The sequence below is a fragment of the Bos taurus genome, chromosome 18, assembly GCF_002263795.3.
Source record: "Bos taurus isolate L1 Dominette 01449 registration number 42190680 breed Hereford chromosome 18, ARS-UCD2.0, whole genome shotgun sequence".
In the NCBI taxonomy this organism is placed as follows: Eukaryota; Metazoa; Chordata; class Mammalia; order Artiodactyla; family Bovidae; genus Bos; species Bos taurus.
In genome coordinates this window covers 53,852,538-53,876,934 of record NC_037345.1, presented here as the reverse complement: position 1 = coordinate 53,876,934, position 24,397 = coordinate 53,852,538, and the positions used below count along the sequence as shown (strand labels likewise).

Sequence of the window (24,397 nt, the reverse complement as noted above, 5' to 3'; positions counted from 1 at the left end):
ACTCTAGACTCTAGGTCTAGGCTATATGGATGTTCACTGTAAAATCCTCTAAACTTTTTTGTATCTTGAAAATTTTCATAATAAAAAGAGAAAAATATTTGGTGAAAGCAAAAGCCTTAGATTAAACTGAATTACCGTTTAAAATAGATAATTGCAAATTACCTACCTAGGGGGAAGTGGATTACAATCTTCAGTTCAGTTCAGTCGCTCAGTCGTGTCCGACTCTTTGCGACCCCATGAATCGCAGCACGCCAGGCCTCCCTGTCCATCACCAACTTCCGGAGTTCACTCAAACTCCCGTCCATCGAGTCAGTGATGCCATCCAGCCATCTCATCCTCTGTCGTCCCCTTCTCCTCCTGCCTCCAATCCCTCCCTGCATCAGGGTCTTTTCCAATGAGTCAACTCTTCGCATGAGGTGGCCAAAATATTGGAGTTTCAGCCTCAGCATCAGTCCTTCCAATGAACACCCAGGACTGGTCTCCTTTAGTATGGACTGGTTGGATCTCCTTGCAGTCCAAGGGACTCGCAAGAGTCTTCTCCAGCACCACAGTTCAAACGCATCGATTCTGCCATTAATCGACACGTGTGGGGCTCTGAACTGAGAACCTTTATTCTGAAAATTATTAACATCATTCACGTGAGGGATCTGTATTTTACTTTGACATCGAGGAACAAAAAACCGGAACTTAGGGTGGAAGGAGCTAAACAGATTTACACGATAAGCCCCCCGCGGATCACCGGGCACTTTCTAGATGATTTGGCTTCACGGACTTTTGTGATTTAAAGCCCCCAATCCTAGCCTTTGGCGGGAAAAACAAACCTCCTTCCAACGCCCCGCCCCTGCGGACTCTCCACGCCCCATCCGGACCCCGCCCCTGAAAACAAACTCTGTTATTTAGCCTTCCCTCGGGGTGCCTTGGCCCCACCCCGGTCCTAAGTCCCGCCCTATAAGCGCGAGAGCCAATCGGCAGCGGCGCGCTGGTCCCCCGCTCTCTCCCGCCTTGCCCGAGGATTCTAAATCCCGCCAGCTTCCGCTAAAGCCACTCAGAGCCACGCGGCGCGCTCGGGAGGTTTGGTGTAGGCTAGCAGCTGTTTACTCCTGGGGTCTCGGGCCGCCGCCTTCGGCACCCCGGGGCTTGAATCTCCCCTCTTGGACCCAAGAACCTGGCCCCCTCTCTTCCCGGAGCTCCGTCTTCTAGCCCCCAGACTCAGACTCCCCAGCCCTCTGTTTCCAGGACCCCGCCAACCGCCAGGTTCCCGCCTCCCGGATCCAGGCGTCCCGGATCTGAGCCACCAGGACCTAGTCTCTTGAAGACCTCCGCCGCCCGGACGTCTTCAACACTTCCGGAGCCGAGGACCCCAGGGTCCCATTTCGAGAACCTCCCGTATTCCTAACCCCTACGGTCAAGAACGCCAGCGCTCCCACCTCCCAGCTTTCAGCGCCGGACACAGACAGAGAACAGAGGAACCCCAGCGCCCAGCCAAGGGACTCTCAAACATTTCAGCTTCTAAGAGCCAAGGAACTTGAGCGCTGTGAACTCACAACTGCAAAGAATTCTTGAAAGTTCTAGCCTCCGGACTCTGTTAAAGTTTTAAGGAACGTCAGCGTCCTGAGAAGGAACCCCAAGCGCTCCCAACTTGCAGGCGCTAAAGGAACCCCAGCGGCGTTCATCATGGTGGCCGATCCGCCTAAGGGAGACCCCAAAGGGTACGCGGCGGCGGAACCCACCGCCAACGGTGTCTCGATGTTGGTCCCCATAGAGGACGTAGGCTCGTTAAAAGGCGGCCGTTGCGGTTCCGGGGATCAGGTGCGTCGCTGCCTTCGCGCCAACTTGCTGGTGCTGCTGACGGTAGTGGCCGTGGTGGCCGGCGTGGCGCTGGGGCTGGGGGTCTCGGGAGCCGGCGGCGCGTTCGCCCTGGGCCCCGCGCGCCTGGAAGCCTTCTCCTTTCCGGGAGAGCTGCTGCTGCGCCTGTTAAAGATGATCATCTTGCCGCTGGTGGTGTGCAGCTTGATCGGCGGCGCCGCCAGCCTGGATCCGAGCGCGCTCGGGCGCCTTGGCGCCTGGGCGCTGCTCTTTTTCCTTGTCACCACACTGCTAGCGTCGGCGCTCGGCGTGGGCTTGGCGCTCGCGCTGCAGCCGGGCGCCGCCTTCGCCGCCATCAACACCTCGGTCGGGGCCCCGGTGGAAGAGGCCCCCAGCAAGGAGGTGCTCGATTCGTTCCTGGATCTTGTGAGGTCAGAGCCCGCCCTACCTGGTGGAGGGGTGGGGGATAGGGGTGCTTCAGCCTGGTGGGAAGGGGAGTCGCCACGTGGACGGAAGAGGGGTTTGGGGTCCTGGGGTGGGAGGCCCGGGACATCCCCAGGGCCTCAGGAAAAATGGGGTGGGATAGTTGGGGGGGCTCTGGGGAGGGTCAGGATAGGGAGGGTGAAGACGCAGTCCTGGAGGTTTCTAAATGTGAGAGCTTGGGTACATAAAGGGGACCCCACAGGAGAGTGATAGGCATGAAAGTTTTAGGAGTGATGCTTGGCAGCCGGGGTGGTGGGGAGGGTGTGTTGGGGGGGTGCCTAGGGGGACCTCTGCTGTGAAGGGGGAGGATGCTGAGGGGATATTGGAAGGGAATCTTTGAGTGTTGGAGGGCCCCAGGATGAGATTTCTGGATAAAGATTTAAGTCCCCTGTCCGGATAAAAGTTTGGGAGCCCTGCATCAGGGGGCCCTGAAGGACTTGAGGAGATTGGAGAGGACCCCCCTCCAACCAGGCCCTCTACCCACGTGGTTCCCCCACCACGTGTCACCCAGACAAAGCCAGGTCCTTTTCTGAGCCTCTCTTCCACGCCTAGTTCATCTGTGCTGGACCGTGCATGCTGCCACCTGTGCAGCCTTACCATCCCATTTCCTGTTCTGTCTAGTCCCCAGCCGCCCTCCGCTGGCACTAGGCTGCCCAGAGAGGGGGCAGATTCTTTTCCTTTGGGCTTTTGCTCCCTGCGCCTCAAGAATGTCTCTTCTCCCTTTTAAGGAGGGCGGACGGGCTGGGTCCACATGGCCTTGCCTCTGAGGGCTGCTGATTCAGTGTCTCCAGGTTGGTTGGGGACTTCCTGGAAGTGGCAGAAGGAAATGATGAGTCATGGAACAGGGTTCCCCCCTGGCCTCTTGACATCAACACAGGCTGATATTGGGGGAAGGCTGGGTGTCCAGAAGTTAACGTGGGTGGGCACCTCCTGGGTCAGGCAGATAGCAGCGTCCCGACCCAGCCCTGGCTGGCCTGGCTGAGTACAGGCTGACCTGCTGACAGGCAAGCCACCTGAAGGCTGTTTTTATGTGTATAAGCTTTGGTGTTGTGCCAGATCCAGGCACACTTGGCCAGTCACTCGACAACTGACCTGGAACATCTCAGAACCATCCAGCTTTATAAGCAGCTGACACACAGCTGGACACAGGCACGCAGATACACGGCTGTGCCATCTCACCAACACATGGGCTTATATCGTCACACACACTGGGCACTGCCACCTTTTTAGCACAAACAGCCACTCACTGATGCTGCCGATCACACCAACATGTGAAACCTGCCTAAACACAGCTCGAGAGCACATAGACACTCACATACACCTTCAGGGTCGCACATCTCTAAACACTAACCCGCGCCCCCCCACCCCCACCCCTAGCTGCGTACCCGTGGCTTTGGTGAAAGGGAGGATCTGAGGTTGCCGAGTAGTTAGGACTGTGAAACCAGCCAGCAGGGCTCAAATCCCAGCTCTGCTGCTCCTGCAAGTTTCTTCACCTGTCAGTGCTTCAGTTTACTTTCCTGTCAAATGGGGATAATAGGGCCCCGCCCCAAGGGCTGCTGGGAGTCTGAAATGAGTTGATTTATATACAGCACTTAGTCCAACGCCCATAGTTGCCTTGGCTGTTATTTTTGTCTTAACCTGAGAGACAGGGGGCTGCTGTCTGACTCCCTCACACGCTCTATGGGGTTTCATGCATGCTGCTGTATCCTTAATCACACCCAGACACCCTTACACAAGAGTGGCCGCATAAACAAAGATGCCTTCACGACAGCACAGGCAGTCCTTGTCACTTTGTCACCAGCACACCCAGGTCTTCCCCACACCCTGCAAGCCACCAGGCATCCCCCAGGGCCACCCCTTCCTCAGGTCTGAAGGAGGAAGTGGCTGATGCAAGATGTCTCGGGTATTGAGGCTGCTACAGGGGTGGAGCCCAGGCCCTGTAGCCCTGCCCCAGCGGGCATGGGAAGGGCATGGGAAGCTGGCATTCCTCAGTCTCAATCAACACTCCCTTGGGGCTACAATACTAGTCTCCTGGGGCCCCAGGAGTCCAGCTCAGACTCCCCACACCCTGGAAAAATGTGCAGGGCCAGGTCCATCTCTACCTGGCTGAACCTGGCTGAGGCATGGTTGGGGACCACGTCTGGGTACAAATGGGGCCTCTAAGGTTCCCTTCACCCCAAGAAGCCAACCCAGTAACCCTGATACCCCCTGATCTCCTGCCTTATCTAATACTCCCTACCCCCCCCACCCCGCCCATGTTTCTTTCTGCAGAAATATTTTCCCCTCCAACCTGGTATCTGCAGCCTTCCGCTCAGTGAGTCTTTGGGGGTGTCCCTCGGGGTTGGGGGGGACAGGGAGGGAGACAGGCAGTCACAGCTGCTGGATGCCGGATTTGGGGTGGCACCTGGAAAAACACAGATGCCTACCTATTTATAGCCGTAGTGCGGGGCTCCTGGATGACCTATGAACGAAACCCATCCACGCCTCTCATGAGAATATGGGTTCTGAGCCCCGTCTGGGTTCTAATTCTAGCTGGGTGACCCTGAGCAAGCGCCTTTACCTCTGTGAGCCTCACAGTTTCCACCTCTGGAAAATGGGGGTATGAATGGTCCTACTGCAGTGGGGTTGATGGTGGGATGGAACAAAATCAGTATAAGGGATGCCTAGGGTGGGCTTTGAGTATTAACAGAGCCAGGGTTGGATGGGGGAGCCTCGATGACAACTGACAAAGACAATTGATCCTGACTCTTCCCAACCCCTCCTGCAGTACACTACCTCCTATAAGGAGAGATTGTTCAACGGCACTCTGGTGAAGGTAAGAGGTGGGAAGGGTTGGGGTGGGTGAGGGGCTGCACCGTGGCCCATTGCTGTGGATTTTTTCATTTTGTTCTTACCCCTGTCTTGTGTGCCCTCTGGGTCTTCTAGCGTTTGGGGTGCAGTCTGTTTTAAATTCTCTGAAGCCCCTCCCCAATTTCTGTCTTTTCTGCCTTTCTGGAATCTCCATTTTGCCCTTCTTCCTCCCTACAGCCATGCTCTGATCTGGGTTGTTATTCTTACCCCCACCCCGCTTCAGCCTGGCTTTCCAAAGCGCAAACCTGACCTCTCCTCTCTTCCACCTAAAGCCCTTTCCTGCTCCTGAGTGCCCTCGGAAGAAAGCCCAGGCTCCTCACCATAGTCCATGGGGCTCTGTGAGGCCCCAGCCCTGCCCTTCCGCCCACCCAGCCCCATCTTGTGACTCTGCCCAGCCGATTCTACCCCAGCTTCTTTCTCTTCTTTGAATGCCTGGATTAGAGTCATTTCTAGGTTGTTGCATATTGTTACCTCTCTAAAACCTTCTACCCCTTCCCTGCTTTACCTTGTTCACCCCTAGTCTCCAAGTCTTCACCCTCTCCTCCAGGAAGTCCTCCTGATCCCTCTCCTCTGAGTTTGGCAGCACTGCCTTCCTCAGTTCCCATACTCCCTTGGGTTCTCCCTTGCCCACTCTGGGTGGTCCCTGGACCTGGACTATGAGCCTTTGGAGGAAGGGGTCTGGGGAATGGTCTTGTCTCTGCTGGGTCCCAGCAGTGCTCAGGACAGGCCCCCAGTCCCTGTGCAGGTTGACCAAATGGGCCCTCCTGACCCCATCTGTTCTTGCCCAAAGGTGCCCACTGGGGGCGAGGTTGAGGGTATGAACATTCTGGGCCTGGTGGTGTTTGCCATCATCTTTGGTGTGGCCCTGCGGAAGTTGGGGCCCGAGGGAGAGCTGCTCATTCGCTTCTTCAACTCCTTCAATGATGCCACCATGGTGCTGGTCTCCTGGATCATGTGGTAAGTGATGGGAGTGGGGACATCTGTCCCTTCAAACCAGATCATCTAGATTCAAATCTCGCACTGACTGTTCCCTGGCTGTGTGACTTTGGACAAGTGACTTACTCTCTCTGTGCCTCAGTTTCCTTATCTATAAGACAACAGTGCTGTATTCCATGAGAGCTAAGACTGATCCCAGAACCTTCTTGATTCTACTGCTAAGTCGCTTCAGTCGTGTCCAACTCTTTGCAACCCTTTGGACTGCAGCCCACCAGGCTCCTCTGTCCATGGGGATTCTCCAGGCAAGAATACTGGAGTGGCTTCCCATGCCCTCCTCCAGGGGATCTTCCCAAACCAGGGATTGAACCTGAGTCTCATGTCTCCTGCGTTGGCAGGCAGGTTCTTTACCACTAGCGCGACCTGGCACTGGAAGGGGACAAAAAGACAGCCGCGCTGTGGCCATGGCCTGGCTAACGCATCTCAGTTTTCCAGATTTCAGTGTCATCAGATGTTTGCCTTTGAGTCAGTGATCGAGAATAGTGCCTGCTTTATAGGGTTATCATGAAGATGAACCAAGTGACTGGGGCGTAAGTAAAGCACTTAGAAAGTGTTGTAAACATCTTGCACTTACTGAGCATTCACTTAATGTCAGCTACAATTATTATTAATATGTATGAGCTTTTGTTAAATGGCTTCAGATAATGAGGGAAAGAAACACATGCTGAGGCTTTTGGCTTCACCCTTGCCACCTCCCTCTCCCGTGTCTCCACATGGTGTCATGTGGATTCTTAGCACCCATGCTAGATCAGAAGGTCAGACATCAGGAGGTGGGGGACTTCCCTGGCCGTCCAGTAGTTGACTCTGTGCTTTCAATGCAGGCTGGTGAGGGTTCAGTCCCTGGTTGGGGAACAAGAATCCCACATGCCATGCAGCGTGGCCAAAAAAAAAAGAAATCAGGAGGTGGGTTAGGGCTGCTGTGTTCTTACTAAATCTCCCTCCCTGACCTTGATTCCAGTGTAGCTGACATCTACAAAGCTGCTGTTGGAACTAATAGAAACAGTTTTGTTGTTTAGTTCTCAGTCGTGTCTGACTCCTTGCAACCCCATGGACTGGAGCCTGCCAGGCAACTCTGTCCATGGGATTTTTCCAAGCAAGAATACTGGAGTGGGTTGCCATTTCCTACTCCAGGGGATCTTCCTGACTCAGGGATGGAACCTGTGTCTTCTGCACTGGCAAGCGTCTTTTTTTTTTTTTTTCTTTTTTTTTTAACCACCGAGCCACCTGGGAAACCCAGTAGAAAACTCTCAGAGGTTGGGTCAGAGTAGGCTCTGCAGCTGGATAGCCTAGTTACCATCCTGGTGCTGCCACTCCCCAGCTCTGTGCCCTATGACATGTTATTTATCCTGCTATGCCTCAGTTTGCCCATGTGGAAAATGGAATCGATAGTACCGGGCACGAGTGAGTTAATATGTATAAAGTTCTTGGGTCAGTGCCTGCCCCATAGCGTGCCTACAATAAATGAGCTTAGCTAATATTTGTCAAGTAATGGTGTAATTTCTGGGCGCATCCCAGTGGCTAAAGTTCAGGCATTTGGCCAAACTGTGGTACACAGGTGGCTGGGAAATGGTGCTTTTCTTCTGTTACTAAAGAGGAGAAAGGGGGCACCTCCCTAGTGGTCCAGTGGTTAAGACTCCACGCTTCCAATGCAGGAGCCCTGGGTTCCATCCCTGGTCAGGGAACTAGGTCCACATGCTGCAACTAACTCTCAGCACAGCCAAATAAATGTTAAAAGTAGAGGAAAAGGGGTTTGAAAACAAGTAGCTTTAGTGATCAGACAGTCGAGGTGATGATGGGAGCCCTCCTGGCAGGGAGGCACGAGCAACCCCTGGGATCTTCGCTCCAGGAGTTAGAATAAATCCCAGCTGAAGTCTAATTGTTATTTAGTTGCCAAGTCGTGTCGGAGTCTTGAGACCCCCATGAGCTGTAGCCCTCCAGGCTTCTCTGTCCCATGGCATTTCCCAGGCAAGAATACTGGAGTGGGTTGCTATTTCCCTCTCCAGGGGATCTTCCCAACCCAGGGATCGAACCTACTCTCCTGCATTGGCAGGCAACTTCTTTACCACTGAGCCACCAAGGAAGCCTAGCTGAAGTCTATGGACTTCACTTATTGGGCACAGAAAGCTTTCAACTCATTTCAACTGGCATCTCATTTAATCCTCCCATAGTTCTTGTGAAGTTGGTAGCATTATGGGTCCCTGTTTTATAGACCGATTTGATTTTGCTTAATGCAACGATAGCTGCAAGAGTCTCAAAATAAAAGCTCCCTCATGGGGTTGTGGTGAAGATTCCATCCTCTTCAAGGGCTCAGCACATCATAAATGCTTCATACCTGGGAGCTGTCATTAAGACATGAGTCACAATCCTTGTTTTTCATGGAGAGACAGTATATTGGTTTAAGTCATGTCAGCTGCTGTAACAAACCCCAGAAAATGTAAATGGTTTGCATGGTGGGTGTTTCTTTCCTGGTCATGTGTTAAGTGCAGTTCTGGTGGGTGACTCTACTCCAAGTGGTGATGGAACCACCCAAACTTCTTTTACATCCCAGCAGCACCATATTCAAGAGGAGAGAGTGGCTGATGACAGGGGAGGTGTCCAAACATCAGCCCACGATGCAGTGGGCGCTTCCTTTGAGGAAGGCTGAGATGTGCCCAGCACAGTGCCTGGCACTGGGTAAGCACATGATTAGAGGTGGCAATCTGTCTCTTGGATAATTAGGTACGCCCCTGTGGGAATCTTGTTCCTGGTGGCCGGCAAGATTGTGGAGATGGAGAACGTGGGGCTGCTCTTTGCTAGTCTCGGCAAATACATCCTGTGCTGCCTGCTCGGCCATGCCATCCATGGGCTCCTGACACTGCCCCTCATCTACTTTCTCTTCGCCCGCAAGAACCCCTACCGCTTCCTGTGGGGCATCATGACGCCGCTGGCCACCGCCTTCGGGACCTCCTCCAGGTATGACCTTGGAGCGGACCAGGACAGGGTTTTTAAGAGTAGGGGATCTGGAGTGGGCATCTGATGTCTAAAGAGCCCTAGAATTTTGTTTGTGGGACATGGGATCTGGCTCAGAGGCCATAATGCTTCAGTATGTTTCTCATAAGGTCCTGGAAAACCCCTCTTCTTAAGAAACTGCTGTCTTGGAGATTTATTCCTCCCTTTCTGAGAAGCCCTCCCCGCCCCCAGGCCTGCCCTTGAGGGACTCTAGGACCCTGGATCCAACCTCTCAAAATCTCCTTCCACCCCTCCTGGGTAGTTTGTCCATCTGCTGGCCCTGTCCCCTAGAAACCCAAACCTCCCTACAGCAGCCTAGTCGAGGTCTGTTATAGGTAGAGGGAAGGGGTGTGAGTCAGCGAGCACTCAGAATTTAGGTATGAGTCTTTATGTGTATTTGGCGAGTAGTGGTCGGTACTCTCCCTGGGGGTCCTGGACTCTATTTTGGAGTGCTTTCATTCTATGGGATCCCTAGTGCCTTCTATCTCTGGGAAGAGAAGGGCATGGAGGGCTGGGAGGTCTGGGGGTGTGGGAAGCAGGGGGCGGCAGGCGCTGTGGGCGGGGCCTGACCCAGGGGCTGGTCAGGGGCGTGGCTTGGGCGGTGGGCGGGGCCCAAGTGGCCCAGCCTAGGGAGCGAGCAATGACTCTGATCTGTGGTCCTCGCAGCTCCGCCACGCTGCCGCTGATGATGAAGTGTGTGGAGGAGAAGAATGGAGTGGCCAGACACATCAGCCGCTTCATTCTGCCCATCGGTGCCACGGTCAACATGGACGGTGCCGCCCTCTTCCAGTGTGTGGCTGCAGTGTTCATTGCACAGCTCAACCACCGGTCCTTGGACTTCGTGAAGATTATCACCATCCTGTGAGTGTGGGGTGGCTGCGGCAGGGACCCCCGACCCACCTGACTCCTCCCTTGACAACAGAGAAAACCTGGGCAGAGCAGCCGCCCCCCCGCAGCTCCTCCCACTACCCAGGGACCTTCTTGTGACCTCCCTTCTCCTCCCCTAGGGTCACGGCCACAGCATCCAGTGTGGGTGCGGCGGGCATCCCATCTGGAGGGGTGCTCACTCTGGCCATCATCCTCGAGGCGGTCAACCTGCCGGTTCACGACATCTCCTTGATCTTGGCCGTGGACTGGCTAGTGTGAGTGTGGGTTTGGGATTTCAGGGTTTGCCCAGGCGTACTCCTGGGGAAGGGAATGAGCAAGAGGGTCATTGATAGCCTCTGAGCAGAAGAGGAGAGGAAGGAAGGAATTCTAGAAGAAAGGGGAAGGGATCTAGAGTATTCCAATCAGAGGGAAGGAAGGGATCTTTGGGGTTCCAACAGGAACCCCAAAAAAGTAGCATGCCCTGGTAGTTAATAGAGTAGACTCTTCAATCAGGCTCCCAGATCAGCTGTTGCTGGCTATTATGACCTTGGACATAAGATGTGTAAGATTATTATACATAATATTACACATAAAAACTTTATTACACATAAAAACTTTATCACACATAAAAACTTAATCTCCTTGTGTCTCAGTTTCTCCATCTGTAAAATGAGAATAGTTTCTCCTGAAGGATTAGATAACTTAATACAAACAGCTTTCTTAGAAGAGTAAGTGCTACATCATTGTTAGCTATCATGATGAAGTATTAAGAACCTAAGAGATTAGAAGACAGTTTAGTTTCAAAACTTAGAGAGTTACCATGTATCTTAGCAATACCACCCCTATGTTTAAACCCTAGAGAATTGAAAACATGGCCACAAAAACTTGTACATGATTGTTCATGGCAGCACCATTCATAATAGCAAACAGGTGGAAACAAACCGAATACTGATCAGTTGATAAATGGATAAGCAAAGTGTCATATGTCCATACAATGGAATATTACCCAGCAATACAATGGAATGAAGCAGTGATAAAAACATACATAACATATGACCCTTGAAAATATTATGCTAAGTGAAAGAAACCAGACACAAAGGACCACATTGTATATGATTCCATTTATATGAACTGTTCAGAAGAAGCAGATGTATAGACAAAGTAGATTAGCGGTTGCCTAGGGCTGCGGTGTGGGAGGAAATGGGAAAAAATTGCTTAATGGATACAAGGGTTTCTTTCTGCCGTGATGAAAATAATCTGGAATTAAATAGTAGTGATTGCCTAACTCTGAAAAAAAACTAAAACCCACTGAGTTGTATGCTTTTAAAGGGTGAATTTTATGATATCTGAATTAGATCTCAATTTTTTTTAATAGCATACACACCCACACAAAATGTATTAAGAAGAGGAAGGAAGAAGATCCTTAGGGTTCTAGGGAGTTCAGGGGGCCTGAGGGAGAATGTAGTATTTCAGGAAGGAGAAAGAGGCATTGAGGGCTCTTCTGGGGCCCCCAGGAAAGGGAGGGGTGACTTTTTGAGGTTCCAGAAGGAACGAATCTTGTATTTTACTGGAAGGAGGATCGCTGGGGATCCAGGGAGAATGGAGGAGATCTTTGAGGTTCTAAAGCAGAGAACTGCATGACGGGGCACTTGGGATTATGAAGATTTCGGGGGAGAGGGGTGGGGCTGGGGCCTGACCTCTCCCCTCCCACTTACTTCCCTGTCACTGTTCCCCCTTCAGGGACCGGTCCTGTACCGTCCTCAACGTGGAAGGTGATGCCTTTGGGGCGGGACTCCTCCAGAGTTACCTGGATCGCACAGAGAACTGCAACTCCGTGCCGGAGCTGATCCAGGTGAAGAGTGAGATGCCCCTGGCCGCGCTGCCGGTCCCCGGCGAGGAGGGGAACCCTCTCCTCAAAGGCTGCCCGGGACCTGCTGGGGATGCTGACACCTGTGAGAAGGAATCAGTCATGTGAATCCCTGCAGAGACGTTCCCTGCCCCATGGGGGTGCTCTGGACATTGGAATCATGGGGGATGGATGAACGGACAAACAAGGCCTCTTGGAGGGCCCTGGCCACACACTCGGGAGCCATGGGCCTCAGCTTCCCTCCCTGTCGTCAGATCCGGGAGGCCTCGCTGCTGGGGTGTATGTTGCTTGTGTGTGAATGAGTGTGTGTGTGTGTGTGTGTGTGTGTGTGTGTGTGTGTGTGACTGTTTCCAAATCTGCCCAGTCCTCAACTCCTGGCCCCCACCCAAGGCTAGGAAACCATATAAGACGGAGAAGTAGCATGGCCTCCACGCCCCATCCTGGCAGCCTGCCTGGCCTTCCTGTCTCAGGGCATAGGGAATCATGGGAAATTCTGCTCTCTGAGAGCAAGGATGTTCTGACAGGTTGCTGGCTCCTTTTCTGGTTATTTTAGTGGCTGTGGCTGTGTGTGTGTGTGCATGTGTGTGTGTGTGTGTGTGTTCTGTGACTCTCCACGGTACATCCCACCCTGTCCCCGGGCCCTCTGTCCCCTCCACAATACGAAACACTCCTTGGGAACACTGAAGGGAGACTCATAACACGTTGTTGTTACTCTGAGGATGTTTATAACAATAAAACTGTCAGTTTGTAGTCTATCTCATCAGGTGTTTGTAAGAATTTGACTAAAAATGCTAGCTATGCAGAAAACAACAGAAAATACAAATAGGACTTCATTGAAATGAAATATCTGCTTATCGAAAAACACCATTGGAAACCACCATGAGATACTGCTTCACTTGGCAGGGCAGCGATCAAAAGCAATACCACGTGCTGATGGGGTGTGGAAGTGGATAGAGCCCATGTTGTTGCTGGTGGGAATGCAAAATGGTCTAGTCATTTTGGAAAATCACTGGGTGATTATGAAAATGGGGTGTTTTAATGTCAAAGCATATATTAAAATATCTACTTAACCAGGGAGCTTGTGAGTCTCAGTCCTGGGAATGTACCCAAGAGAAAGGAAAGTTCCTATTCACTCAAAAACTGGTACACAGATGTTTAGAGTTGCTCTCTGTAATTGCCAAAACTTAGAAACATCAACTGGATTACTGGGTACAAGCATCATTTGATGAAAGGCTGCTGGGCAAAAATATATAGATAGATAGATACACTCAGTGCGATGCATCTCACAGATAACACTTTGAATGGAACCGGAAATAGTAAGTGCTTTATAATTCCATTTATATGAAGGTCTACATGCTAAGTTGCTTCAATCATGCCCAACTCTGTGCGACCCTATGGACTATAGCCCACCAGGCATTTCTGTCCATAGGATTCTCCAGGCAAGAATACTGGAGTGGATTGCCATGCCCTCCTCCAGGGATTTTCTTGAGATCGAACCTGAAGTGGGTTCTTTGCCACTAATGCCACCTGAGAAGTCCCATATGAAAGTCTAGAGCAAGCTAAACTAACTGGTCTATAATGAGAGAACTCAGAACAGTGGTGACTGATTCCTGGGTCAGGAAGATCCACTGTAGAAGGGATAGGCTACCCACTCCAGTATTCTTGGGCTTCCTTTGAGGCTCAACTGGTAAAGAATCTGCCTGCAATGCTGGAGGCCTGGGTTTGATCCCTGGGTTGGGAAGATCCCCCGGAAAAGGTAAACGCTACGCACTCCAGTATTCTGGCCTGGAGAATTGCATGGACTGCGATCCACAAAGAGTAGGGCATGACCAAAGAGTAGGACGTGACTGAGTGACTTGCACACGAAGATCTGTCAATTTGGAGAGGGCAGAAAGGAACTTTAAAACAAGCTGATGTGCCATCTTAGTTCCCAACCAGGAGTTGAAATTGTGCCCCCTGCCTTGGAAGCTCAGAGTCTTAATCACTGGACCACCAGGAAAGTTGAGGGCAACTTTCTATGATGGGAAATGTGTATCTTGATATGACTGATGGTTACACAGATGTAAACAGTTGAGAAAACATTAACTGGTACACAATACGTGGGTATTATCTCTCCTAGGTATTTTATCTTTTAGTTAAAAGTTTTGTACCACCAGTGGTAAATACCTTTCCCACTGTAACCATCTCCATAGTAATGCAGTTTCCTCTTGGTATCTTTTTTTTTTTTAAGTCTTTGCTGAATTTGTCACAACACTGCCTGTGTTTTGGTTTTTTGGCCCCCGAGGCATGTGGGATCTTATCTCCCCAAGCAGGGATGGAACCCACATCCCCTGCATTGGAAGGCAAAGTCTTAACCACTGGACTGCCAGGGAAGTCCCTACCTCTTGATATCTTAAGTCTCATTACCCTAAAATAATGGCTTGCTCTTTTTTTTAAAAAGTCCCAATTTGCTGTTTGAATCAAAAACTTGCTGTGTAACTGTTGGCAGTCCTGTTTGCATCCCTGATGCGGAAGATAGCAATCAAGGCTCATCTGTTCTAACAGGATCCTGTCTTGTGGATTGTTGAAGCATATTACTCCTGACTGATAGACTCTCCCCTTCCCTGGGTTGTAGACTTCTGCAGGTGCCTGGAGGCACCACCAACATGGATCCAATCATAAATGTTATCTTGTAGCTTTGACCTTTCCGGAGAGTTATTTAGTTACATCTCCTGATCATTGCTGTGTGACCCAGAAAAAAGATTCATATCTGATTCTGTGCAAAACTGTGTATTGTGCACGAACATAGCCACTAATGAGTCCACTGAGTTGAAAAATTGTTTTCAATGTTTTCTATTATGCCAAAATCCTTAGTGGGTAGTTATAGAAGTGTTTGATAAGAGTGTTGAATGATATTTAGGGAAATCATTTGGGGCTTTTGGGTGGAGAAAGAGGTGTCTTATTTTCCTCAATTGAAACAGTTATTTATTCTCCAATTTTCTATTTTGTGCTTTTGGGGGAATGGATTAGATTTGGGTGATGAGGGATGGCTGTTTAAAGAGATAAACACCTACATATGTAATAAATTGCGTATACAATCTATGTAGAAAATACATGTACATATAAAGAATATGTAGTGGCCAAATTCTGCATTCTGGAGGGTCAACATTATTGAGTATAACTTACATACAATAAACTGCATCATTCAAAGCACAAAGTGGGAGGAGGTTTGTTTTTTGCCTCGAGAACTGTGGGATCTTAGTTCCCTGACCAAGGATCGAACCCACGCTCCATGCAGTGGAAGCTCAGAGTCCTAACCTCAGGACCACCGGGGGAGTTGAAGGATGAGTTTTGACAGATACTTACACTCGTGAAAAACCACCACCACAAAACACAGTATTCCCACTGCCTCCCCAGATTTCCTCATGCTCCTTTGCAGTTATTTCCTTCCTTCGCCCCGGGTCCAGCCACCACTAATCTGCTTTTGATTCTGAAGGATTTCCTTTTGTCTCTTAGAATTTCACAGTAGCAGAATCATACAGTATGGAGCTTTCTGCATCAGTTCCTTTGACTCAGCATAATGCTTTAGAAATTCAGTCATGTCTTCACATGTATCAGGAGTTCATCCCTCCCCCTGTCCACCTTAATTACTGAGAAGTATTCCATTGTCTGGATGTATACAGCTTGTTTCATGTGTTCAAGGACATTGCATCGTTTCCAGTTGGGAGTTGCCGGGCATAAAAGTGCACTTGTAAACATGTCTTTGTGTGCCATTCGCTTTTCAGACCAAATACTCTGTAATGTCCAGTGGTGATACACAAGAGACGCTACTTAGTAAATGCATTGGCCCATCTGACAGCCACTGAGACATTTCCTCCCACTGTGCCTAGTGTTAACCCTGGGCTGCTGGGTCAGGGGGAGATCTAGGGCGGGGTCCCCAGAGAGAGCCAGGGTAATAGGGTACTCTTGGTGGTCCAGCGGTCGGGGCTCTGCACTTCCACGGAAGGAGGCATGGGTTCCATCCCTGGTCTGGGAAATAAGATCCCCCATGCTGCACAGGGACACAAAAATTAAATTAAACATGAGGGACTCTTGGCAGAGACCATTTACCAATGAATTAATAACCCGTAAGTTAATGCTTTTGTGTTTAAACCACAGGCAGGGCCACACCAGTGCTTGTGCTGACTTCCATGTCAGCTCTGGGAAAGTCCTCTCAGTTCTCCTGAAATGAGGTTCATAGGTAATATAACCCACTCACACCTGATATTAAAATGATTCCAAAAAGCAGCAAGGTCCTGCTATGCAACACAGAGAACTAGATTCAGTATCCTACAATAAGCCATAACAGAAAGGAGTGTGTGTGTGTGTGTACAACTGAATCACTTTGCTGCACAGCAGTGATTAACATAACATTGTAAATCAACTATATTTGGATCAGAAATAAAAATTTAAAAAGCAAATCCTTTCACACACACAAAATAATCCCATATTGCCCAAACTGTAAGAAAAAGGAGAAATAAAAGAATAGGAATTTGGGACTTTGCTGGTGGTCCAGTGGTTAAGAATCCACCTTCCGACGCAGGGGATATGGATTTGATCCCTGATTGCGGAACTAAGATCCCACATTGTGGTAGGCCACCCTCCCTTCGTGGTGCCTCAGATGGTAAAGAATCTGCTTGCCATGCAGGAGACACAGGTTTGATCCCTGGGTGAGGAAGATCCCCTGGAGAAGGGAATGGTTTACCTTGGTTTCTTGCCTGGAGAATTCCATGGACAGAGAAGCCTGGTAGGCTACAGTCCTGCCAGGGGTTGCGAAGAGTCTGACACGACTAAGTGCCTAACTCTAGCTGCTGCTGCTGCTGCTGCTAAGTCGCTTCAGTTGTGTTCGACTCTGTGCAACCCCAGAGACGACAGCCCACCAGGCTCCCCTGTCCCTGGGATTCTCCAGGCAAGAACACTGGGCCAGCCCGCCATTACTAAGCCCGAGAGCTCTTGAGCCCATGCTCCACAATAAGAGAAACCTGTGTACCGCAAGGAAGACCCAGTGCAGCCAAAATAGCAAATAAATAAAAACTTTAAAAAAACGATAAAAATTTATAATATGTATTTCAATATGCAGATATGTGGGGCCATCTCCCCAGAAGCTGAGAAAAACCAAACATTTACACCTGTAAAGTAGGCAGCTCCCTAGTCTGCTATAAACACGCAACATAAGTATCAAGTTACTGAGAACCAGGTGGAACATGATTTTTTGATATTGTTGACAATCCCTGGCCAAGCTTTGAACAAAACCTGATACTTCCCTCATCTTTCATGGTAGTTGCACTTCCTGGAAAATTCAGAACTAGTGAAAACCATCCAATAAGGACTTTGTGTTTGCCCAAGGAGAGTCTAGTTCTGGACTTGGATAATTCTTAACCAGGGTTTTCCAAGTAGGGCTGAAATTTCATTCATTTGTGCTAATGTGGATGGGCTGGTTGTTAAAATATTGAAAAAGCTTCCGTTCTGGCTGGTGAACAGTATAAGAGTAATTGAGAAAGCAGTAAAATTCAAAAAGACAAATTGCAACAAACTTATTAGTTCAAGTTAGTTGTTTTGATAGGTTTTCTGTCATCCCATTACTTAGTTGAATATAAAGATATTGAGCAAAGTGATTACACAATATTTTAAGGGCTAGAAAAGTCTCAAACGTAATTGCTGTAAGTTCAGGAACTGCAGAGAGTTCGAAAAAAAAAAACCACCAACACACTAAGTTTGAGTCTAAGAGAAATTCTTTATCTACTGAGATCTCAAGTTTCTAATGATTCTCATTTAATGGAAAGTTGCTAGAAGCATATGATGTGGTTCCTTTCTCAAACCACAGCTAAGAAAAGGTTGTTTTAAATATATATATGTACATATATTTCATGTATATATGCATTTACAGCTGTGTCAATCAAGAAGTCACACCAACAATTTCTAAATGAAACAAAACCATTACCATAATTTAAGTGATTTGAGCTTCAAGTTAGGTTCTTGGCAATAAGAAGTATGGATATATAGATAATTTTGATCATTTTGAGAATTAAAAAATATTTTAAAAATGTGATATATATATTGATTTATACATTTATATTACCATACCAGTTGCAAAATATTTTGAATATCACCAGTCCTTCGTGAATGCCTGATGGGACATTTTGAAACACTATGTGACAAGGGTCCCTGCTTCGTTGTGTGCAGGTGCCCTGCGTATAAGACATTTCCCTGGACTGTGCAGAGAGCCAAGAACACTGTCCAACCACATCGATAACCTGAATCATCCCCGTAAGTTTCCAGAATGTTCCCTGGGAACCCAACAGACTGCCAGCAGTTGGCAGGTTCAGTGGTTAGAAACAGAGGCTGCATTATAAGAGGTCAGGCTTGGGATGTCTGAGCCTCTGGAGATTGGGCCGAAGTGGCATTTAGCTTCTCTTGCTGGTGAAGCCTTCTCCTCCAAGGGCTTCACACTTCTGCAAGATCACCAATCCCTCCACTGGTTCAGAGAAGCAGTGACTTGCCTACGGTCACAAAGAAAGACAAGAGCCACACTTGGTCCTGACTCACAACCCCTTTACTCCTGCAGGTCAAGGATCACCGTTACCTACTTCTCAGGTGCATACTGAGGTGCAGGGAAGCAGAGTCCCTCATGGCCCAAGTTCATAATGGGAGGACACAGCAGTCCTTGGATTTGAACCCAGGCCTCTCCCTTTTCAGAGCCTGTGCTCTCAAAGCCAAGTGCACATACCCAAGGGGTGTGCAGGACATGTCACTGGGATAAGGCTGATCAACAAAGCCCTCTCTATTTTTTAATTTTAAAATGGAATAAGTTGAGCTGTATTACTAATATACAGAATGCCAGTAGTGCCTGGATATAATTTAGCAATAAACACGCATATTGGAGGTACATGTCCAAGCAGGATTTCCTCTGAGGTGCCCGATCACCAGAGGAAGGCTGCCACCGCGTCACCTGCTAAGTGGTTTGGCTTCCCAAGCCCCCACCTTGGGGTACCACATCTGCAAAGACGATGTGGGCAACGGCAGTGAAGTCTCCAGACTGACAGCCTGGGTTCGAGTCCCCCACTCTGACACTTCCCAAGCTGTCCGGCCTTGGACAAGAGACTATCAGTTTTCTCCTCTGTAAAATTAAAATAATAGCAGCTCTCACCTCAGACGGTAGAGGTGAGGGATAAGTCAGTTACTCCGTGTGAAATGTTGAGAACGAAGCCTGATATACAGTAAGTGCTCAGTAAATGTGAGCTATGAGGACTGTTCATCCTGCCTTGCGAGTGGGCGAACAGGTGCAGAGAGCTAAAATAATGAGGTAACCCAGTTTAGTGGCCTGGGGTTGGGATCCAGAACCATATCTGCATCTCTGAGCTCTGAGCCTGCTTCCTTCTCTGCAAGATGGGGTGAATAGCAGCATGCACCCCCCCAGGGCTCGCCCAAGAGGGAAGGAGGTCATTTTCTGAAAAAAAAAAAAAAAAAAGGGGTGGTGGTGGTGGTGTGCGGATTGTTATCCTGTCCAGCCAGGCTCAAGAGACCAGAGCGAAGACCAAAGTCTCAAAAGACTTTAAAGCCAGTGAACCCAGGTCCTGGGCTTATGCTTGCCTTGGCACCAAGGTAGGACAAGGTCGCCCTCTAGTGGCGAAAGCAACTCAACAGCCAAGCGTCCTGGGCTCTGCGCTAGACTCCGAGGGTTCGCGCGCAAAACCGAAGGAAACCCGAGGCACAGAAAAATTGCAACAAGACAGTCTGACCCCAGAACCTACACTCATATTCTCCTTCTCTTTCAAAAACTGTCCCAGCCCCAGAGCCCTGGTTCTGGAACTCTTGGGTAGGGTGCATCCTTGACATCCGGGGCTTGGCGGTTTCGCATCCCTGGCCCGCCCACCAAACGCCAGCTGCACCAAGCAGAGGACAGCGCCCTGTGCCTGAATGTTCTCTGGACGCCGGGAGCAGGCACGGCAGCTTCAACTGCTTCCCCCCAAACTCAGGAGCGCCGGGTTGGGATATTCGGGGTTCTCGATGACCCCGGGGCCGAACTTGAGTTCCAGGAAGCGGCGGTAGTTGTTAGGCGCCTGCGCCACGAAGCCTGCAAAGGGCAGGGGCACGAGAGGTTGCAGGAAGTGTTCGGGGAACTCGACATCCTGCCGGTGGTCCAGCCACGTGTCCTTGGTCATGACCCCGTTCCGGGGGTAGAAGGGCCACAGGTCCACGTGCAGGTGGTTGCTCTCGCTGTACTGCACGCGGAAGAAGTCGCCCTCCACCGCCTTCTCCCACACGAAGCCGCGCTCGTCCACCACCGAGCCTGCCTCGGCGCCCCGAAGCTGCTCGCAGTTGCCCACGTCCTCCAGGTAGATGCCCAGGTCCACATCGTAGTCCCATGGGATGATGTCCCCGTGGCGGGCCGCCCCCAGCAGCGAGCCGCCTTCCAGCCAGTAGCGCACGCCAGCCGCCTCCAGCACGCCCACCACGTAGCGGGCCGTCTCGCGCAGTGCGCGCAGGCAGCATGGGGGCGTCCAGCGCTCCTCATACAGGTAGGCCGGCGTGTCGCCCACCACCGTCCCGAAGCAGCGCGGGGTCTCTTTGTTGCAGCCGAACCACTCGAGCCGCCCGCCCTCCCAGCTTACCAGGCGGACGCCCAGCGCTCGCAGCAGCGCCGCCCGCCGTGCGCGCCCCTCACGCTCCGCCTTCCAGCGCGCATGGGCCGTGGCCAGTGGAGGCTGGCGCGCCACGCCGAAGGGCAGGTCCAGCATTTGCACCGTCCAGCCGCGGAGGGCGGTCTGCAGGAAGAGGCCGGTGCCCACGGGCCGGGCCAGGGGTGCCGAGAGATTGAAGAGGTCGCGGGCGCGCAGGAGCACCACGGCGTCCCCGTCCAGGGCGTCGCAGCGCGGTGCGGAGGGTGCTGGGCCGTAGTGGGCGGTCCACTCCCGCAGGCTGACGTTCAGGGCCAGGCACCGGGCTGGGTTGGCCGAAGCGATGGGAGCGGCCACCAGGCGTGCGCCGCCCGCTCGGAGCACCTCGACCATGCGCTCCAGCTGGCCTGGTGCCTCGGCCCTTGCCCCGTCGGGCACCAGGGCCACGTACTCGGTGGCCACGTACGTTTCCGGGCGCGAGGCTGAGGCGGGTCGGTCCAGGGCGGGCTGGAGCAGCGCCAGGCGAACGTTGGGAATTCGCGGGCAGGGCCAGGGGCGGGTAAGGGAGCGTGTCGGCCACCACCACCACCGGCTGGGTGGGCTCTTGCTGCAGGAAAGAGTCCACCAGCTCGGGTACCGCGTTGTCAAAGGCCTCGAACTCTCGCACCAAGATGGTGACACGGGGGCCAGAGGTGGATCCACGGCGAGAACCCCTGGTCCGGGAGCTCCTGGGCTGGTGATGCAGCCATGAGACGTAGAACAGGACCAGAAGGTTGAGGGTGATGGCGGCTGCCAAGGCAGCCTGGCAGCGGGTGAGCCGCATGGGGCTGAAGTCAGGCCCTAGCCGAGCTTCCGGGGTATCCTGGGGTGGGGGTGGGGTGATAAAAGGGGAGACTGGAACTGGTGTCAGAAACTCCCCCACCCATCCTCAGCCCTGTCTTCCTCTCCCAGCCCTTTCTTTATTTTTCAGTTCTGACTTTTCCTCCTACAGGAAGCCCTCCCTGATCCCAGGCTGAGTCTGGGATCCTTCAGCCCCCTCTCTGGTCTCCTTTAGCCTCCCCCAGGTTCTCTGACTCTAGCTTACCACTCTAATTCATTACGGGTAGGGACAAAGCTGTGTGAGGGGGGTCCAGAGCCTGTCTTTGTCACTGTTGGGTCCCCACAGCCACCCAGCCCAGAGCCAGGGACACACTAGATGCTCAGAAGTTTTTATCAAATGAACCACCTTCCCGTCTTCCTTGTTCAATCCCACCATTTTATTCATTGTCAACTTCTTCAGTTTCGGGTTCAGTTACAAATGCCCAGACCCCTTCATTGCCTGCTCTTACCCCAGGTCTTTCCTTCCTTCCCCTCCCACACTGTGGCCCTGGGGTCAGAGCTGTGGCCATCCAGCCCCTCTCCCCTACTGTCTCCTCCTCACTTCCTCAAATCCTGTGCCATCTGGCCATCTCTTTCCTGATGATCAGCCAGATGGTTTTGCAAGAAAAGCTAGAAGTTTTAAGTCAGAAATTCCAATTTGTAACGTTGGCCACTAATTAATTTTCTTTTTTAATGGAATGGGTCAAACTCAAAGAAACAGGAAGTAGATGGTGGTTGCCAGGGACCATGGGGGAAGGAGAAAGGGAATTGTTAGTTAATGGGAATGGAATTCCAGTTTTGCAAGACAAAAAAGTTCTGGAGATTGCTTCCCCAATAGTATGAATATACATAACTCTACTAAACTCTACACTTGAAAACAGTTAAGATGACAAATCTTGCTATGTGTCTTTTGTTACAATTAAAAAATCATTTTTTAAAAAGTAGAGTATGTGCATGCTAAATCGCTTTACTCGTGTCCAACTCTTTGTGACCCTATGGACTGTAGCCTACCACACTCCTCTGTCCTTGGGATTCTCCAGGCAAGAATACTGGAGTGGTTTGCCATTTGCTTCTCCAGGGAAACTTCCCGACCCAGGGATTGAACCTGCATCTCTTAGGTCTCCTGCATTGGCAGGCAGGTTCTTTATCACTAGAGCCACCTGGGAAGCTGCTCTCCCCACCCCCAAAAAAGTAGAGTGGGCTGCATCAAAGGAAAGGCTGTACTCCATAGAGCACCCTCTACGGTCTGTTCACTGGTCACATTTCTAGGCAACCCCCAGGTGGCGCTGTCTCCCTTCCTCATCACAACTTGACGCTTGCGCGGGTTTCCAGCATAGAAGGAATAACTAACTCGCCCCATTTTGAGCAGATACTCAAGAAACAGTTTCCTCACGAAGGATCATCTTAGGTTCAATCCGTCCCAGAAAGGGAGACATTAGAGACCCAGCTAATCTTCCTCCCTCCTGAGTACTTCTGACCCCTCCTCTTCATTCCCCCAGCTCCTGCTTCAATCCAGGTTCACCCAGATCCCCACTCAGCCTCCTCCTGGTCTCCTGACCAAGCCCCTTCCTCATGGTAGCCACAGGGGTCTGCAGAAAGCACACCTTCTCTTGCTCAGAATCTGCCATGGCTCCCTAGTGCTCTGGGGAGAAAGTCTAAGTTTCTCACAATGTCCCACAAGGTGTGACCTGCCTGCCCAGCCCTGTCTCCTGCCACACTTCCTCGAATTCTGAGCCTAAGCCATCTTGGGCTTTGCTTCAAACAGATCTTATTCACCCCCACCACACACGATTTTTAAATTTTTTCTGGCCATACTGCACTGCTTATGGGAGCTTAGCTCCCTGACCAGGGATTGAACCCAGGCCCACAGCTGTGAAAGCTCAGAGCCCTAACCACTAGACCACCAGGGAATTCCCAAACAGTCTTATTTCTAAGCCTTTCCATATCCTGTTCCTCCTGCCTGGAAGAGTCTCTCTTGAACACCTTCTCCCCATGCCTCTCTTCCTCTGGAGAACTCCTGCTTATGTTCAGGCTTCAGCTCAGATGCCCCCCTCCTCCAGGAAGCCCTCCCTGAACCACCAGCTGAGTGAGAAATTCCCTCTAGGCTCCTAGAGCCCTTGGGCTGCCCATTCTGGTTTGCCACTGTCTGGGAATGGGTCTGTCTGCCCCCACTAGACTGTGAGCCCCAAGAGGACAGAGCCAGGGCTGTCTTGATCACCGCTGTGTTCCTTGCATGCAGCTGGACACTGAAAATGTACTTGGAGAAAAGATGATGACCTGGGACATGGTTTCTGTGTGTCTGTGTAGCCCACTCAGGTCCCCAGGGCTGCACGGGGGCTATGTACCTGGGGCCCTGCCCTGGTCTCCCTGTCTCTTCTCTTTCACCCACCAGGAACACCCTCCCATCCCCTTCAGCCATCCAGGCCTGCTTGTCCTTCTCTGATCCAATTCAGATGGCGCTTAAGAATCTGCGTTGCACTTTCAGAGTGACTTGTTATTCTTTAGGACCTTGGAATTGACTTCTGGACCTTCCATGGACCCCTCCTTCCTTTCACCCTTCAGCATCTATTTGTGGAACTCTACAACACAGAGGGCACTGTCCTAGGCAGTGGGGACCCAGCCGTGGACACATAACATAAGAGACAGACGAGACTCCTGAGCTCGGACAACGCACATTACAGTAGGGGGAGGAGACTTTGAAACCACAGAATGTTTGGGGTCTTAAAAACCTGAGAATTTTAGCGCTCAGGTACACAGAAGCACAGAACAGACCCTTAGGTGGTTTCAGAATCGTCTAACAATTCTAAAGAGACCATCCTGGGACTTCCCTGGTGGTCCAGTGGTTAAGACTCTGCGCTTCCAATGCGGGTTCAATCTCTGGTCAGGGAACTGAGAATTGCACATGCCGCTGTGTAGCCAAAAAGTAAAAATTAAAGATTGAGGACTGCTTGGCTTCACTTACAAAAAAAATAGAGACCATCCTGCTGCTTCACCCTTGTCCTCTATGGTCTGGGTCCCACTCGGGGCCCAGAGGGATCCTGTTCCACTT

The 24,397-nt window shown here is 51.1% G+C and overlaps 2 protein-coding genes across 2 annotated transcripts in view; one reads left to right on the top strand and one right to left on the bottom strand.

Annotated features, from left to right (window-relative positions):
• Window positions 1-1,059: 1,059 nt before the first annotated feature.
• Window positions 1,060-12,609, top strand: SLC1A5 (solute carrier family 1 member 5). The gene is given in 8 exon segments (NM_174601.2): window positions 1,060-2,237; window positions 4,561-4,603; window positions 5,057-5,104; window positions 5,930-6,096; window positions 8,851-9,084; window positions 9,787-9,981; window positions 10,128-10,262; window positions 11,728-12,609. Coding segments are annotated over 8 exon segments (1,620 nt in total). The 5' UTR covers window positions 1,060-1,674; the 3' UTR covers window positions 11,963-12,609.
• A 4,800-nt stretch (window positions 12,610-17,409) lies between these two features.
• FKRP (fukutin related protein) overlaps window positions 17,410-24,397 on the bottom strand; it is a 10,146-nt gene continuing 3,158 nt past the window's right edge. Inside the window, 2 exon segments of the mRNA NM_001099714.2 lie at window positions 17,410-21,033; window positions 21,035-21,352. Of these exon segments, the coding sequence (NP_001093184.2) occupies window positions 19,825-21,033; window positions 21,035-21,313 (1,488 nt within the window). The 5' untranslated portion in view covers window positions 21,314-21,352 and the 3' untranslated portion in view covers window positions 17,410-19,824.